At 34.7% G+C, this 20326-nt stretch overlaps 1 protein-coding gene across 1 annotated transcript; it reads left to right on the forward strand.

Moving 5' to 3' along the window:
* Positions 1 to 4572: 4572 nt before the first annotated feature.
* Positions 4573 to 20128, forward strand: LOC149785780 (uncharacterized). Its single transcript, XM_089979694.1, has 2 exons — positions 4573 to 4777; positions 5761 to 20128. The coding sequence occupies exon 2, from the start codon at positions 5902 to 5904 to the stop codon at positions 7702 to 7704; it is 1803 nt and encodes a 600-aa protein (XP_089835820.1). The 5' UTR covers positions 4573 to 4777; positions 5761 to 5901; the 3' UTR covers positions 7705 to 20128.
* Positions 20129 to 20326: the final 198 nt, after the last annotated feature.

The raw sequence follows: 20326 nt of genomic DNA on the forward strand, positions 1-20326 counted from the left end.
ACATTCATCTCAAGGACTGACTATCTCTGATACAGTTGTTTGGATCATTGATGATCGTATCGAGTGGTCAAACTTAGTTTACTTGGCTGTGTCCAGAGTCAGAAGAATATCTCAACTGCGGAGAATTGTCTTGGACGAGTCAGTGATCGAAGACAACGATAAATGTCAAGTCGATATAATAAGAAAAAAATTAGCCGGTTATAAACAAAGTGACAGAAAAAATAATCGCGATTTTGATCTTGACACTGATTTCATCAGCGCGCTGAAACAACAGCAGAATAATCACTGTGCAAGCTGTAATTGTGTAATGTTGTGGCAGTATTCGAGTAAACAGCCAAGACAATTTACCGTAGACAGAAAAGATAATAGTTGCGGTCATACACGAGAAAATGTGATGTTGACCTGTCTTGAGTGTAATCGGTGTAGGAGTGCTAGTTAAGTGATCTAGGCGGTAATTTTGTATCTTCTGGAATTACTTGTAACTGTTCACGTGTAAATCCACGTTCAGGAGCAGTTGAATCCAGCCTGTAGATTGCTGGCCTACCAGTAGATCTAGTTATACCAGATATCTTGTGTGTAGTGATACTCCAGATAGGATCAGTGGCTCTTTTTTTACCACCTTCAAGTTCACCTGGTTCATATAAATATCTCACAGTAACATTGCCCAGTATTGGTTGTGCTGAAAAATCACGTTGTTGTACAGGTATATTTATTTTCGGTAATTGCGTTAATAGGTTTCATGTTGGTTGTTCGAGTTATTTCATTATTTAATGCAGCTATCACACCTGGTAATCTTGCAACCCATTCGCGTGATCTCTTGTCCTGAATGAATTCCTTCGCGTACTGATATCCAAATAACCGCTCAGCAAGTGTTCGATTAAATCGTTCAACAATTGCCTGATCACGGTGAATCTCAGTATGTCCTCGTCTGATGGTGACATTATGTTGTTTCATTAGCGATGATACTGCACCCTGAAATTCTTTGCCAGGATCAACTTGTAGTAGATTTGGCCATCGTAGACCACCTCGTTGATAAATTCGTTCAAAAGCAGAAGCAACCTCTAATGCTGTTTTAGTTGTTAACGGTTCTGCATCTTTGTATCTACTTGCAACATCAACTACAGTGAGCGCATACTTGTATGTAATTTGACGTCTTTGGATTTTAACAGTATCATGAGGTAAAAATAAAATATCAGCTTGGTGAACTTCATTTGGAACACTGACATTGAAATGTGCAAAGTGAATTTGTTTAGGCGGTGGTTGGTAAATTTGCCATATTGCCTGTTTGGATAACCACTTTTTAGCAGTAACACGCGTAACTTTTGCTGCTTCAGCGAGTTTACTAATCGCTGCGGTACCCTTCCACTATCCTCTTGGGGAATAATAAATCGATTCCATTTATAATTAATTAACAGCACCTAGCACTAATTTACCTTTCATTGCGGATCTAACCAACCAACTAGCTAACCTCTCCTTGAAAGATTTATCAGTGATGGAATTAAACGCGTGAATTAATTTCACATCTGTGAGATGCCTATCTTGTAGATTTTTACTTTTATAAGCTACATCATGAGCATGACACGCTTTATCAACAGCGTTTATGGGTTCCTCGCCTGGCTTTGGTTGGTCTTGGTTGTCAAGTCAGATATCAAGTCGAGTTCCAGGCCCGCAGTAATTATATCCTGGAAGATGTTTTTCTCCTGAGTATTTAACCCACGGAGTTCCGGGTAATTTTGTTACTTTTGCGGCAATATCACATCCGTGTTGCTTTTTTTTCTTCTTTGACGCTGGCTTTGACGTTGGCTTTGGCTTTGGCCTGTCACCTAACTGCGCGGAGATAAATTTAAATTTCTTTGTACCACATCGTTCACACTTACCTGTAAGCGCTGATCTGTTATTTCTTGTTGTAATAGTTGTTAGATCACTTGTTGGGGTGCGCGTCCTGCATTTCACACAATATAAATCCATATTCTTTATATATATATATATATATATATATATATATATATATATATATATATATATATATATATATATATATATATATATATATATATATATATATCATGAATGTAATTGATTTTTCTGCAACACGAAAGCAAGAACCGGTCAAGCATCATACTTCGTTGCCAAATTCTGTTGGTATGATCATAACTGGACCATCTGGAAGTGGTAAAACACAACTGCTACTTAATTTGATAATGAGAAGGCTTAGGTGGGATAAGCTGTATTTGGTAGCTCCGTCTGTAGATGACCAGCGGTGTTATGATGTACTAAAGGATTTTAATGAAAATGCAAAATCGTTAAATGAGAACGGAGACGATGTTGTTCAATTTATCACTGATATCGATGAAGCGCCAAGTATTGATGATATTGATCAGTTTATTAACAATTTAGTAGTGTATGATAATGTCATGCTGGATAAGCAATCAAATCCCGCTAGAATATTTTCCAGAGGCAGACACAAAAACACAGATGTGATTTATGTTACTCAACGGTATACACAAATACCAAAAGTGATCAGGGATTATTGTAATATTCTTGCAGTGTTTAACGGAGTCGATACACACAAAGTAAAATTTTAACCGAACTTGGTGGAGCGGCGATATGGACATAATTAAGTTTAGAAATTTATTTAGTCAGGCTCAGTTAACTCCACACGGATTTATCACGATAAATTTACATGATCCTCGAACACGATATCGAGTTGGTCTTGATAATTTTTTTTTAATTCATTGCAGCAGGGTGGGCGACGACAACAAATTGGTTCATTTTTTGTAATCGAAGCGCCATTAATGGGTTTTCAACCAGAAACCACATTTGAACTAACTCAGGAGGACCTCCCAAAGAGGCTTATCTCTCCGAGAGTTCCTCTTGAAACGTAGTTGACGTTATTTCTGGTTGAAACCCCTCCTTGTGGAGATATTATTTCGGCATTTGGAACCGTCTAAAAATTGTAGGGTTCGCCCTCCCTATTGCTACCTGCTCCCGTTGCAGGTGAATCTCCTCATGATTTGCTCGTCGATGATCCAGGGCACGGAGGGATGGTGGGATGGCCCTTGCTGATGCTAAGGCCGACATGATTCCAATTGTGACATTGTCTCCTTCCGCGTCCGCAATGTTCCACCTGAGCAAAAGTTCAGATATAGTTCGTAATGGCGACTAATTGCATCCAACGTGTATTTCTCTAATTGACTGGAAAGGCAGAGGAAAATCTGAATGCTATGGAAGGTGTACGGTCATCCGTTTACCCTGAATCCTAGGTTAACTCAATACAGCGTCGTAATTTGCACATTAAAGAAAAAGAATTTCCACCGTTTTTTCTCAATGGTTATACTGGCCATTTAATAAAGACGTTGTATATATTAGGTATTTTCAAAGAACTTTTAATTCCCTTTAATCTGGTTCATGATTGATGGGTGTAATATGGTTATGGAGTATACAGCTTGGCCTTACTACATATGTGCTTCTATCATAAACTGCTAGCTCCGGTTAGTGCTTTTAACTTCCTGGACTTCACAGGTAACTTGAAAAAAAAAGAAAAAAGTCGATAACTTTTTATTTTATTTTATATATTTGGTAATTCTTTTATTTATTTATTTTTCATTTTCAAGAGCTCGAACTGTCTGGTCTAGCAAAATTATTTTTCCTATTTGAGTAACTGCTAAAGATAGTGTACTTTAGACTAATTCAGACTGCTTTTTCGAGCACATGGGAGCAGTCATTTTGCTTATGTTTGATTAGATCATGTACAGTTTCCGCAAGTACAATATCCAAAGCATTTTTTAGACACAGTACATGAAATTAAGTAACTTAGAGGTTTGCCCAAATTATCTCTATTCTGCACGTTGGAAATGCAAACAGCTCCACCTCACATCTGTCACCCTCTTAAAAAGTTCTCATTTTAAAAGCGCCCCCTTTAAAAACTAGTCTTCGACAACCCCGAGTACCCTGATTGGTGTTCGGTCCTCACCTCAATTTTAAGAACAACACAAGACTGAAATAAAATTAAAAAAATATGCATATCTTTAATTATTAAATAATAATAGCTGAAAACCTGCAGCATAACCTTGAGTTAAGAAATCTGAAATATCCAAGGCACAATTTTGTCTGGCATTAATAGGACATAGTACACAATTAATTTTACTATATGTTCTCTACATTTGTTTCTCAGTACTGACCTTTCCACTGTGTGACAATCAATGCAAATCATATGTTAATCTAAAATACCTTCAAAGATGACTTCACGGTGAAGTTCTTGTCAAAGGTTGACCTGCTCTTTTTTTAGATTATTGACTGTCAACATAACAGCATGTAACCAGAACACGAATTTCACTTCCGGATCATCACCAAGGCCTTATTACTCACTGTGCACTGTCGCCAAAATACATACAGACAACAACACCCTGAGCTCATATTATGAAGAATAAACAGTTACCTTTAAATCCCTACCAAAAATGCATAAAAAAAACTCTTCTATCACCACCAAAATGAGAGAGGAAAAAATGTTCTAAAAATAGACTAGAACTACATTCGTCGGGGTACTGAACTGGAAGTATTAATTGTGATGTAATTCCAATAGCGGATTCAGTTCCGAATGAGGAGCTTTTTGTTTGGGATTTGTGACTTACGTCATTATGTAGCGGACCGAATGAATGAAATTATATGTGTATAATATATCGGAGAGAAGAAAGACAACAAACTTTGATTTAGACATTGTATATCACGCAGACGTTCAACTAAAAATCAGATCTCAAGGAGGAGAAGCCTAGTAACGGTACGTGGAGGTTTTAATAAAACTTTTGTTGTTGCATTTTTTAATTTATTTTGTAAGGGTTTTGGTTGGTCTACCACTTTACCAGTACTGGTTCATTCAGCTAAGCACCACGAATATCCAGGTCTCTAGTTCAGTGAATGTGCTCGTGAGCTTCTCGAAACGTAGCTAAAATTACCGAATTCCTTTCGCACACTATGATTTCAACACTGATTGAATGAACATACAAGGCAACAACACTCTATCGAATCAGTCTCAAATGTGTACACGGAATGCGCCATGTTGGTTTTGGAGTTATGGAAGAGTCCATTTTCAGTACAACACAGTTCCATACGAATGTCGCGTTCATCATGTACCTAGACTATTTTAAATGTGTGCTTAATATCTGTTATGATATGTTTTTCTTTATTACGAACACAATATTTGTTTACCAGTGGATGTGACGGCTCATAACTATTAAGTGCAGATCTAATATGGACTCTTTCACTACATTATGTCCCAGGATCATAATAATAAAACTATTTAAATATTAACATTTACAAATGACATAGCATCATGTCACACTACATATGCAGACAAGCACATATTAGGATGGGCATGATTATTTGTTGTTGTTGTTGTTGTAGGGTTTAATGCCATTTTCAGCACACGATAGGCCAGGATAACTGGTGGAGGAAGAACCTTGGAAAACCCAAGGTAGAACCACCGACCCACGAGAAGCTACTGGCAGCTTTCTCACATACCCAGGTTAACCGAGCCTGAGACTCGAACCCACACAGATAGAAGTGAGATGGCAGTGATCCATAACAGTGAGCGCTTTAGACCACTCGGGGACACCGATGGGCAGGATAATTGAATCCTCACCTTTTCTTTAGTAATGTAATTTTAATGATGATTAGAAGTGTATTGTATCTATACAAATGTATGCCTAAATACTGATCTTCATTATTATATATTTTTCCACAATTATTTCATTTCAATTTCAGGCTGATGGCTAAATCCTCATCCTAAAATGTGCCTTGAGAAATCCTAAAACAAAGCAGGCACTTCTCCTGAAGAACATGAGGTGTCTTTGACACTGGTGCCACCAGCTGCAAGCAGATTGAACTTTATGATTTGTGAGGAAAATGAAATGTTTAGACTTTTATTCCATTGTGATCCTAATAATAACTTTAGATTCAAAATGTGATGCCAGACCTGCTGAAGGCTGTGACAAAAGTCAAGGACTTTACCATCATAAATTTCTGAATGGAACAACTCGCTGCTGCCAGTGGGTTGAATGTCCACCAGGGTCAGAGGTCATCATTTGCCAGAAGCCATACACGGCAGATCATTGTCAACCCTGCATTTCGCCATTTGTACAGCCAGACAAAACAAATTCAGAACTAGTTATCACTTGCTACAAGATGCATGTATGCCCAGAATTTTCTAAGCCAAATGAAAATGAACAATGTCAATGTGATTTAGACAGTGGTTATTATGGAGACCTTTACTATGATTGCACTTATGTAAAGTGTCCAGAAGGACAAAAACTCACCAAATGGGGTAATTGTTCTTTTAAAAATGTTGACCTATTTCCAGTTAAAACCACACCTAGAGTAAAATTAGACCAACGTCCCAGTGACACAAATGATATTTTTAAACCTGACTCCAAATCTTTGAATAAAGATGATCCTAAGAGTACAGTTGAAGGCAACAAAAACTATACAACAAAAAAATCAGTGAACAATTTTGGAGGTAGTGATACAAATGATCACAGACCAGAGAAATCACCAATTCCAAATATTGCAAAAGAAGGTTACAGTTACATGAAATCTTTTTACCATGGCATGTTGGGTGCATCAGTCCCACTTATTGTATCTGGTTTGGTTCTTATTTTCTTTATATACTTTTGGTGGAAGCATAAAATGAAGCATGCAAGAGTACTAGAACTGACCCAAACTGGTAAGAAAAATGAAAAATTTTCAACACTAGAAAACATGTGGAAACCTTTCCCAGAAGGTAATCTACCACTGCAACTGGGATTTCCAGGAAAGAGTGAGTTTCATAAACTTCCAAACATCGAACCAACACCCTTTGCATCATTACCTCTAAAATTAGAGGTTGGCCAGAGTATAGGAATTATCCACATGGGTGATATTCCATGGGGTACTGGGTTTGTGGTAGGGGGCTGTCATATTATGACGTGTTTTCACACGATTTACCTCATGCTTGGTATCAAAGGTAACATGGAAACGGATATAAAAAGAGAAATCACTCAACTTATTCACAATGTTGCTATTAGTTTTCACTTTAATGATGCTGGTAGCAGAAATTTTAACAGATTTACATTTGAGAGGTGTGTGCCATACTTTGATGCCAATCTTGATGTGATTGTACTTAAAATTGATAGATTATGCACTGGTAGCCAAACTCTTCCAATGCCTTTAACAAAATTTTGTGATTTTAATCCCTTTGGCCAGTTTGACTTTTTTGGTCATCCTCATGGAAAAGAAAAACAAGTTGATCAGTATTGTAGACTTAAGTTAGTAAACTCTAGTAAAATGGCAGAAATGGAAATACAGGTTAATCATTACTTAATTCGCAAGGGTTTAAATCCACAACAGTTTTATCATCCTTTTCATGGCATGGAGGACAATAATTTTTATAATTTTACAACTATATTTGTTGAGGGGGGTTCAGGTAGCCCAGGTATTATTTATGATACAATGAGTGATCTTAGTTCCCAGATATATGCAGTTGGCACCATGCTTTGTGGAGGATATCCAAAGTTTAAACCAGTGGATATAAACCATGATGACCTGGACCCAGAATTAAAAGTACAATATGGGCCAAAAATGTCCTCTGTTTTTAAAAGTATGGCCCAAAAGAACCCTGCTCTTCTTAGGCAAGTCTTCCAAGATATTCCACCAGATTGGAATGAAGAATAAAGAATAAGTATAGTTTGTTGTTTTGTTCTCGAGTACAAGTAAAATTAAATTTACTCAGATTTTGACTCTTTAGACTCTTATAATTTGATATTTAAGTTATTCTTGGACATACCATGCTGCTGTGTAATTTTTCAGTAGCTTTTTTTTAATAAGGTATAATGAAATTTTGTACTCTGTACTTTAATACTCTACAAAGAAGCAGTTTGAGAGAATTGGTTCACAGATGTTGACTGAACAGCAGAAGGACAAGATGTGATGCCAAGGTTAATGTCATGAGTTGCATGGGACCGTTGTGCTGGTCATAGCCTTGGCATCAATTCACTGACAGAGAGCACATGGTTACTCTTGATAGAATGGGTAATCCATGATAATTGATGTTCCAGTCCTGTGGACAACCAATTGTCTTAGTTTAAAATATAAATAACGATGACAGATAACAAAAATTTTAAACTTGAAATTTAAAACTTGTACATGGCTGGGTATATACAGATAATTAAGCTCAGTTGTTAAATTTGCCCCTTACTTTTCACATTTTCAGTGTTATGGGCAGTCAACGTGTAATATATAGTAAATTATATTTTTGTGTATTATTTTTAAGTTTCTCAGGCGCCCATGCCATCCCTATATAAATAAATCACTTTAAAATCCCCATTTTTTTTCTCTATATCTTTTTCCCAATATATTTTCCCAAATCCCTATATTTTATGCAAGAGGCACTACACAGATTTTCATATAACTCTGTCCAGAAATGAAAAGATTTAGGGACAGACCATTTGATTTTGGGAGGTGACATGGACTTCTGAAAAAATGAGATTTTATGCCCCCCTAAAATAACTTGATGGTATTCTTGCTCTATTTGTAGACAAAAATAACTATTTAGATCCATTATGTTAGTTAAAATTGTGTGTCTTGAGGTAAAAAAATATACTTTTTCAAAGGAAAATAATGGGTACCTCCCCACCTCCATCTGTTAGTCCTTCTGTTTGTTACTATATTTCCTCCAGAATCACTGAAACAAAGACTAATAATAACATACCTTGTATAAATGTTTTGGTAAATTTGAAATTTAAATTAGAATACATAAGAAATAAAAAAATTGGATAGTACAATAGTAACAAAAATTAAAATCAGAATTTAAGATGATTAAAGCGGGCGGGGGACTGAAGTATTTTTGAAGTTTTGACATATACTGCAGTAGAAATAAAAGCTATAACAAAGTTATAAAGTAAAAGGAACAGATTATGTCTGAACAGTTTACTCATATGAAATCCAACATTTCTACAGCAGTCTATCTCTTGAATGAAAATAAATTAGTTGACATATTTCCAAACACCAATGTTTCAAAATATTGTCAAGTTGAATAGAATTTGGAAGGAAAATGAACTTCTTTTGATTACCAGAAAATGTCAAAGTTACTGTTGAAACTTTTGCAAATTTTGTTTATTCATGAATTTTGATAAGGGGAGGAAGGACATTGTTTTATTGCCAAAGTTGGACAAACCTTGATATGTTGTTAAAACATTGGATTTGTCGTGTGAGAAGTACATGTAAAATTGTTTGTAATTATTTTTTCAAACTAATGTCAGTTACATTATTATCTATCAAAAGGTCACAGCTGAAGTGCCTACTGTATACTGTATACTGTACTGTTTTATATTTTTGTACCTTATAATTTATGTACATCATCATTGATAAATATCATGATTATTTGTATGTACCATTACAATGGAATTTACTGCTCAACATCATCATATCTGTATCAAAGATGTGGAGAGTTTGCACTTGAGGTGTTTTAAAGGTCGACTGTGACTCAGCGTACTATGGATTTTTGCACAACAATTTTTGTTCTTGAGCAAGTTTATTTACCAAACATTATTGTGGGTGACTCACACTTATGGTACGAAAGAAATCTGGAATTTGGGTCTAAAGTTTAATGGTCAGTATTATGGTGTGTCTAATAAAAAACTAATGGTGGCTGCATAGTGACCTTATTTCAAGACTACATACCTTAATGAAATGTCAAGGTCATTGTGACCCATTGGTCACTGATCTCCACACTACATTCCATTGTTAGAATTATTAAAATTGTTTTGTTACTTATATTTATTTTTCTATGTTCTTAAAAATTATTTTTTGGGCTGATTAGAACCATGATTTTGATTTTTTTTATATTCAGAGACTTATTTCAGAAATTTGCAACCAATTATAAATTGTATATATACAGGAGAACAACTTCATTCAAATGATGTTGTTCAATATAGAACAAGCAACAAAAATCCATCCATCTGAGCTGCTTTTTTTCCTACAGTTTTTTTTAAACTACTTGACATGAATAGATAGATTTTGAGGTCAAAAGGTTAAAGGTAAATGTCATGCAGAGACTGATAGGAAAATAATTGTTTCTACACAGTTTAGTTCAAGACTACATACCTTGGCCAAAGGTCCTGGTTATGGGTGACCCATAGATCAGTTATTTCCAGAGTCAATAATTCCATACTAGTGCCTACATGGAAGAATATCGTATTGTTGTTTAACTTTTTGGATTTACTTTTTTAGCACAGTTAGTCTACTGGAGTTGGACAAATTAAATTTAGTAGGGATATTTGTATGTATAATGACTAATCAGATTTTATGGCCATTGTGGCAATAATTTTTAAAAAATGTTTTGCCATATTCTTGTTATCATGATTCAGCAAAAACCACTTCATGTGGACAAATGAATTTGGTATGCATGGTTTTATGCATATGATGATGATTTCACTCGGTTTTCATGCCAATATACCGGTACTAGTTTTAATTTTTTTAATATAAACATGTGAATTTTTTTAACTCTTTGGTATGCAGTGTGGGCCTACATGTTTTGTATAGGCCCTGGGTGGACAAGTGGTCTAAGGTGCTTGCCTCTACCAATCTCTGACATTCATCTCTGTCCACATCGGTTCGAGTCTTTGGCTCAGCCAACTTGGCATGTTAGAAAGCTTGCCAGTAGTTTCCCATGGGTTGGTGTGTTTTCTCAGGGGTATGCCAAGTATAGCCTATCATGTGCTGCAAAATGGTGCAAAATCCACAAGAACAAGAATGACATGTTTTGTCAACACAAATCTAGATATCCTTTAATTCAGAATTTTGTATTACCATTATGATAATTCAGATATATGTACTTTTATACTGCATTGAAAATCATGAATATTTCATACCTGTAATTACTTGTATTCATGCACTCAATGCATCATGAAATAAAAGACATGCATTGGGTGTTATTGAGGTCGCGACTTACTGACTGCAGTTGCATAGCTGATCTTGCGGCTTAGTTTTTGTGCTACACTGTGCCTATGCGATTTCTCTTGCTTTTGATGCAGAGGTACTGGAGTTTAATTTCTTTAGAAAATTTGTGTAATTTTGTTGGAAAATATATTTAAAAAAAATAAAATTAGAGTTTTGGAAAGACATTGTTCTAGTGGATGATTAGGAACCAGGATTTCATTTGTACATTATTTTGACCTTATTTCAGACATTTTGAACCAATTTAAATGTAAGGAAAATCATTTTATTTTCCTTCTAAAACAGCAGAGCAGATTGATATATTGAGAAAAACAAATCCAATTTTGTCTATCCATCATACAGTACATTGCAATAAAAACAACTTGACATGAACAAATGAAATTTAGAATGGAGATGGGCAATTTTCTGTCTCATTGTAGATGACCTCATTAAATCCATGTGCCTTTTTGATGGTTGATGTTGGATGGGAGGTTTACACTTTTAATTGACTTCAGCAAACTCTCATTAGCATGATTTCACAGAAACTAATTACAAAGCAAATGATATTTGGTTTATGTAATCTTATACACCACTCCCTCGATAACTCGCGCACATCAGGGTCCAGAAACATCGACCGCACTATAAGTGAGGCGCGAGTTATCGAGGGACCTATAAAATAAGCCCAAAACCAATAAAGTGATTGACAACATAACGGAAAAATAAGGGGGGGTAGGCAGATTATACTGTTGAATACTCACTTTATAATCGTTCCGAGATTAACTGTGAATAAATATATCTTCATAACGGTGTACTTTATTATTTCCTCATAGGACAACATTAATTTCAGGATAAATTACAGTATATTGAGGCGATCATCGAAAACATTATTCCACATGGTTTCCGTTCGCTTAACATGTGTACCACTTTACACATTGTGTACTACGTCACTAATTTTTATGTTGAATTGGATACATTCTAGTTTTATTGTTTGATCCAAATTAGACGTTTTTTACATACAAAAGATCGACTCTTTTCGAGAAACAGTGTCGATCGAACAATAGATATATAGATTTGAATGCGATAGAAGTAAAATGGAAAACAAAAGAAACAAGGGTTAATCAGTACTAACATATTTAATTCGTCTACAAATTTAAAACACTGTAAATTAGAACAAGTTAATACTTGCCGTTTGTGCCACGCTTGACAAATATCAATTCACTTTTTGAAAAAATCAGTTAATTTTTTTTGTGTGTGTTACTCCTTGGTTTCTCTGCCGCCGAGCAAAATCCCTCAGATTTCTCAACTGCATGAGCTTTACGTAGTCAACATTTTGGGTCTCCAGCCACCTTACGGCAATATCAAAATATTTGATTGCTTCCTGTTCAGAGGGGTGGGGGGTGCAACATCTGCATCTGCATCACTTTCAACACTTGTGTTACTCCAGTTAGAATCGTCTTCTGCTGTAAATTTGTTCGTTATAGAACTAATTATAGTTTCATCTGACATGTATTCGGCTGTGGGGCAATCATTGTCAGCACAAATCCACTTCTCCATATCATCAAGAGAAACGCCCATCTCAGGACCATGAGTCTGTATGAATTTCTCCCAAACATCCTCGGCATTAATGACATCAGTTTCACTGAAACATTCGAAGTCACTATCATTGTCGTTGTCTCTGTTACTGTTTTGCTTTACGTCAAAGGCAGCTCCAAGACCCTTAATCCACCACCTGAGGTCTCTTGTAATCGATTTTTTTTTTAATGCAACAAACACTTCCCCAAGTTGTTGATCAAAACAAAGCCGGCATGTACATGTAATTAGGTTCTCGCAGAAGTACTCATGGGTTTCGATGTGACGGTCGATTGACTCTTTTCATGTTTTCAATGAACAGAATATGTTGTGATTATAATGTTTACACTGAAACGGAATTAAAGGATTAGAACGTGACTTTCACACAGGAAGGCGTTTAATTGGTGTTTATTTCATTCTCTGTTGCCACCTGTTAGCATTTACCAGAAGTTTTCATTGATCGCTATTTCACCAGACTGTTCATTTACAGTATACTGACAACTATTTATCATAAAAACTTACATAATATATGATATCTTTAAACAGAGGTCTTGCTAGGATTTTAAAACTGGGTCTTTCTGCCTCTGAATTCAATCACTAAATATCAGTACATTTTCTCACTCGGCCACCAGTCAAAGCCTTTGAACTAGCCGCCTAGCTGTTGCATCATGTTCTTTTTTTTTTTTAATGTACTCTTATAAAATGGCAACAGTACATCAAAGAGTCTGTCAGTCACTGAATTCTGTCATTGTAAATATCAGTACAGTTAACTGATCAACACATTTTCCCACAAAGCAGGTGGCTGAATCAGGACCAGCAAATCTTTGAATTTTCCCGCGCACCTATTACATGCGTACGGAGGATACCCGCCTCAGTGATTTTCTGCGTCCCAGTTCAAAAATTGGCGTCCAAATACGGGTAATTAAGCGCTTTCGAGATCTCTGAAATTAATTCTTCTTTAGAACTTGCAAATTTCAAAATATGGATTATATTTTTACGGGCATTAATCACCATTTTTGATGATAAAACGAGCAATGTATCAAGGTTTAATTTATCAATTCTTATCGTAATTTTTTCATGTTCAGCATATTTTAAAGATATTTTAAATATATTTTCTCTGGAAAAAATCGGGAGCCAAGACGGACACCGCGTTATAAGCAGGATCGCGAGTTATCCGGGCACGAATTATCGAGGGAGTGGTGTATTAATGACCTCATTACATTTTGATGCCATTTACTAATTGACACTGTGCACTTTTTTATACAAGTTTGTTACTCCTTTGTGCCATTTTAAAATAATTTTGCACCATTTCTTGGCATTTTGGGACACAGTAGACTTATTTTGTGTAGTTTCTTACTAACTCAGATCCATTCTGCTGCTCAGATGAAATATGCTCTGAGTCTTACCAAGTTTTAGCTCTACTGGTCATAGACCAGAAGAGCTTTTGGGATGGTCTTTTGTCCATCATTCATCAATCTGTTGGCACTAGTCTTTTATCGCAACTCCTCCTTAACTACTTGGAAGATTGCCATAAAACTTTACACACACGTTCACCCAGTAAACTAGTTTTTCCTAAATAAAAGTGACAATTCTCCATTTGTCAACATGATGGCTGTATAGAAATATTATCGCTACTCCCCCACCATAAAAAGTGATGGATACGTCAACATGGGGTTTTCATGAGTAAACGTCTTATGATACCCAGTTGGTCTTCAATGAAAGTGGTGTCATTTGTACATTCAGTATGGCTGCCATGATGACTGTCTTAAAAATCATTACACTGAATGGATTATGTTTATTGTATGACGTTTTCATAAGAAAACTTCCAACAATGTCTTCTTTCTCTTAAATTAAAATGGTGCCAATCTGTCATCCAACATGTCCACCATGGTGGCTAATTTAAAAAATTTTTTATCACTGAAGAATATCAGAGGTTTCTTCACTTAAAAGGATGAAATGGTTTTATCTTAAATTCCCGGAAATTCTATTTGACCAGTAGAACATCATTATCTTGGTAGATTGGTAGAAGAACAGTCTATTATCTCTTTCCTTGATCTCAGCTGGCAAGTTTTGACTGTTTTCTCATGTTCAGTCTCTCATCCAATTTATTCCTCTCATGCCTTCGATTTAGAAGAAATTAAATTACTCAAGGAATAACTTTACACACCTTACAATTGTGTAATTTTTTATGTATTACTTTTGACATGCCTTATTTTGAGCACTTAATAAAAGTGCTGTGAATTGTGCACATATTTATCATTATGATCAATTGTAACTTGCTATGATATCATAACTGATTTTTCCAATTCACTCTTTCCCTAAAGAAAGAGTGTTTATTTTTGCTTCTTATTTCAAGTTGTCTGTATGTTCTGTTTCTATTATATGATTTTCCCATACTAAGTGGGAAAAAGTTGGCTTTTAAAGGGAAAATCCAGTCTCCAAAGTCTGTTATATTACTCTTTGATGATCTGAATTAATAGGGTTAAATTTCTCTTTAGGTAACATTCACCATTATCTCTCACTGGTGATGGACACATTCTTATAGAAGTTGACACTTCTCTGATTGTATCTGTAGTTTTGTGTTTACAGAACTTTTGCGCACACATTTATTAGGATGGATTTTATTTTTAAAAATGATTAAGAATTCTTCTCATCTTTTGTAAGTGGTATATTAATTCTTCAGATGCTTTTCCTGCTTTTTTTATCAGAAAAAAGGGTATATTTTTCTTTCTGTTGATCAATCTTTAAAGACATTTGTGATCTGGGAATGAAACTTGGTATATTTGGACATCCTCATAAGAAGATATGTTAAATACCACATTGAGGGTCTTTTTTTGAGGTCACGGTCATGGCTCGGTATTTAAGTGTCACTGACCTCTTCATTTGGGTGCTATAACTTTAAAAGACTTTTGAGATTAAGAGACAAAACTTATTATGCTTATATATCATCACTATAAAATGTGTTGTGAACTACATTTGGGGTCTATCTTTGAGGTCAAGGTCACAGCTCAATATATTACATTTTCATCACTTTTATTTCCTTTCCCTCTGCTTTGTAGTTTTGAAGCCATTTGAGATTAAGGGATAAAACCTGATAGACATACAAAAATCATTAAGGTGCATTATGTACTACATTGTGGGCCTACATTGAAGGTCAAGGTTATGGGTAATATTGTAAGCTCTTTATTACACTCTTTCCATACTCCATAACTTTAAAGATCCACTGCAGGCTTTGGTATGTAGAGCAGGCTTCATGTGCTACATGTCATGAGGTGACAAATGAAAGTAACCTATTTGCCTTGGGATGTGTCCCAGAGTGTCCATCAATCTAAGAACTTCTTGGACATTTAAAAAAAATTGTAAGTATGTTTTTAAAAAATTGACCTTTTATTTTAGGATTTTACCCTTTATTTTTTGTTTTTATTTTAATTTTGTATGCATTTTTTTTAAATATCTAAACTTAATTGGTGCTAATATGGCCATAATGATGCTGATGTGGCATTAAACAAATAGTGTAACTTAAACCCATTTGAGATTAAGGGATGAGACTCTGTTCTTACACCATCACAAGATAGTGTGTTGCATACTAAAATAAGCACCCTGTCTTGAAGATTAAGGTCACAGCTCAATATTTTTTAAGTTTTCCATCACACTTTTGCTTATATTCTACAAAGCTTGATCCATTCAAGATCAATTTATGAAACTTTGTACATCATCAGTAGGAGGTATGACGTGAGTTAGCAGTAGCACTCCTATCTTTGAAGTCAAGATGACAATTTGGTATTTAAAGTTTTCCATCATACCTTCTTTTCCACTCTGTATCTTTAGAGCTGTTTGAGATGAGGTTGCAACTTGGTACACATACATGTCATCAGTATTATGTAATACACATGGGGAGAGATGTCTTCAGTGTCATTGTCATGCAGGGTTCATACAGTCTGTGAAGGTCTTTGACAGTTTGGGAAAAATGAGGTAGCATTTTCAAGGCCTTGAAAGTTTGGGGAAATCAAGCAGATTACCCTAATGTCTTTAAGTCTTTGAAAATTGAAATAAACCCAGACATTTTAATTTCTTTCCATAATCACAAATAAGATTGTCCAAGGTTGTTTGATTCGGATGTAGTCGAGTTTTCCTGGTTTCTTTCTTTTGATGACCCATTCAGTTTCATTTCATCATTAAACAATTTTGTAGTATTTTGCATTCATTTTTTTTCTCATATAACATAGCTTGTATACAAAATGTTAGCGAAAATAATTCTTGGAAATTTATGTTTGTGGTCTTTGAAAGTTTGGGAAAAGTCTTTGAAATTATCATTCAGAATTCTGTATGAACACTGCCATGGTGTTATCCATTGAATATTGCATTACACTGTCATTTTAAAGCCATTTTGGATGAAAGCATGAAATGTGATATAATTATATACTATTTTCACTAAAAGGTGCATCTCACTTTGGATTTCTTGTCTTGAAGGTTAAGGATAAGCTCTTGTCAATATTTTGGGTTACAGTCAAATTTGTCATTTCGCTTTCTAACTTGAGAGCTTTTAAAGATAATGGATGAAGTAATAGTATGTTATCCTTAATTAATGTTACTTGAAGATGTATCTCATTCATGGTCTGGGGTCTTTTCATTTTGGTCAAGGTCAAAAGGTGTCCTTATTTATTGTTACTTGAAGATGTATCTCATTCATGGTCTGGGGTCTTTTCATTTTGGTCAAGGCCAAAAGCATGGTGTCCTTATTTATTGTTACTTGAAGATGTATCTCATTCATGGTCTGGGGTCTTTTCATTTTGGTCAAGGTCAAAAGCATGGTGTCCTTATTTATTGTTACTTGAAGATGTATCTCATTCCAGATCTGGGGTCTTGCCCTTTTGGTCAAGGCCAAAGGTAAATATGGTTTCTTGTGCTTCTGGTTTTTATGTTTGAGGTATGGTAATTTTACGCTTCTCTTCAGTAAAGTCTTGATCCTCAAGGTCAAGGTCACTTAATGTTTTTCTTATCTGTTTTCTCCTGTTATCCTCAGAAGCCCTTTGAAATAGGCCCAAAAAAAATTCATTGCTTTCCATGTCTGCCTGGTAAATTTACAGATCTGGATTAAAGATTATAGTCCAAATATACCTGTTTACACAAAATCTACACAAGATCCAATTTTAGCAATCTAAATTTGGGAAATGCCAAGTGATGAAACAAAGAAATTTAGAATCAGCTGAATTCCCATGTATGCAAAAAATGTACAAATATTGGCAGTGCAGTGCTACATTTATTTTGTTTTCTGAGTTAAGTGTGGGTAAACATACAGGTTTTTAACCACTTCTTATTTTACAGCCAGAAAAACATTCTTCTTTTTGGGGGGAATTAAAAATAAAATAGATTACTAACTAATTGGAGATGCTAGTAAATGGATTTAATAGTTTGCATTATTAATTCCATAATCTTCAATATATAGTTGACAACAAAAATATATTTATTTTGATTCTGGTATCCTGTATTAAATTTCCTACTGACAATATACTGTAGCATATGTACTTAGTGCAAGACAATATTATTTTGTGCAGACCAGCAGACTGATTAAGTATAGAGCATGTCATTTGGTTTAGTTAACATGTTTAATACTCACAGGCATTATGAATTAGATTAAATTTGTAACAGTTTCTCATTCTTTACATCATGTTTATCAGGGTATTAAACCATATATCATAATTTGTTACTGTAAATGCAGCATTGAGCTCGCTTACACACTCGCAGTTTTGTCATTCTCACTCAAAGATGAGAATCTGGTCAAGTTGAGTAGACATGAGAGCACTAACATGGCAGTAATCAAGTCCTGGTTACATGTCATAAATATAGGACCCTTTAGACAATGGAGAACTTCATGTTTTGGAAAGATTGAGAAATTAAAGCCTGATTTCTCCTAAACTAGTGCCAATTTTTGCTTGGATTTTCCTTTTAATAGCGGATTAGGAATGTTACATTCCAATTATAGCTTGTGCATGTTGTTAAACAAAGAAATTTTGTAGTCTACTGGTATGTATATATCATGTAATTTATGTACATTTGTTGCACTTCTTATAATTAGCTGAAGTGAAAGTCGCCATGATTGAGTAACTTTCGTAATAAGGATTACTTGTATTGTCAAATGATTTTGATATAATGTTTTTGACCATTTCTTCATAATTGTCTTTTTTTTTTAATGGAATTTCCAGCTGTTATTGTTAATGTGCCATTATCAAAGGTAGATTTTTATTGGTTGAAACAACTACAATAAGCATTAGCTCCAAATTTCGTTACCATGACATTTGTTATTTAATTTGCCATTATCATTTGTAATGGAACTAGCTTAATAAACAAGTTTACAGATAGCTTCAATTTAATTCTATGGCAGTATATTTTTGTCTCAAAGCAAAATGTTAATTTGAAAGTCACACATGCTTTGGACCACATGAGCATGACATTAGATAGTCTTTACATTTTTTATGGTTTGTACCTGTATATAATAAAGACAAGGATGGGCTGCTTCCCAATATTTGTATTATATACAGGGGAAAATCCACCCCAGATTGTCATCATTTAACATCAACCTCCTAAATTTGATGGTATGTCATAAAATGACTTGCCAAATAAACAATGCGTAGTGAACCAGTAAGTTAGGTGGCGCTGTACAGTTTCGCATTTTCCATAGGTTAAGATTTTAAAGAAAAAGAATTTCCCTGGCTTTCCTCACTGGTTATACTGGCTATTTAAAAAAGACCTTGTATATCTTAGGTATAATTAAAAGAACCTTTAATTCCCTTTATTTTGATGTATGATTGATGAGTGTACTATGGGTTATAGAGTATACAGCTTGGCCTTACTTCAGATGTGAACCTTTCAAAAAAGTGCTAGCTCTACTTGGTCATTTTCACTTCCTGAACTTCAGAGGTAAATTGTATAAAAAAGAGCTGATAACTTTTTTTACATTTTACCTATTTGGTAATTCATTCATTGCACTTTCAGAAGCTGGTATTGTCTAGTCTGGCAAAGTTCATTTTCCCTATTTTAATAGCTGCTATGTATAGTGTACTTTAGACTAATTCATGCTGATTTTTTAACACAAGGGAGCAGTCATTTTAGTTAGCAGTGTGCTTAAATCATGTAAAATTTCCAAAAGTACAATATCCAAAGAAATATCATCCACATTACATTACTGTAGCATATAGGTATGCCAACATTCTGTCCATTGTGCATGTTTTAAATGCAAACTACTTCACCTTACATACGTCACTCTCTCTAAAGTACATATTAATTGGTGAGCGCCCCCTTAGCATTTTACTTTATGTTGTTAATTTGCAATCATAAGTGAAACAAATGGTTTATATGCAGATAGGCTAACCCATAATGTAGTACAAAATATGGGTCTGTGATGTCCACAGATGAGTGCACATTTACAATGAACAAATGTGGCTCATTTCCTAAATGTTATACTTTGTTACATGGTAGATGTGTGCTTGTGTGTGTTCTGTTTGTATGTTTGTTTGTCAGAAGTTTAAAAAATGACTGACACTTAATAATGTTCTGTTTAGAATCATTGAAGAAAATAAACTGTTGAAACTTCTCACATATTGTTTGCTATTGTTTGTACACTCTAATTTTTTTCTTCACCACTGATCAATAAAATTCATAACTATAAGGTAATCATAATAGAGAATTTTTCGCCTTTTAAAAAGGTTTGCACATATTTCAACTGAAGAATAAAGTTAAAACAGAGAAGTCTTATTAGTAGCCATAATTATCCATACATCCAAAAATAAAAAAA

Source organism: Sinohyriopsis cumingii, chromosome 13, assembly GCF_028554795.1.
Source record: "Sinohyriopsis cumingii isolate HCF-2022 chromosome 13, ASM2855479v2, whole genome shotgun sequence".
In the NCBI taxonomy this organism is placed as follows: Eukaryota; Metazoa; Mollusca; class Bivalvia; order Unionida; family Unionidae; genus Sinohyriopsis; species Sinohyriopsis cumingii.

What these genes read in the sequence shown, in the direction of transcription:
- LOC149785780 (XM_089979694.1), top strand. Translation starts at nt 5,902, where the DNA reads ATGAAATGTTTAGACTTTTATTCCATTGTGATCCTAATAATAACTTTA.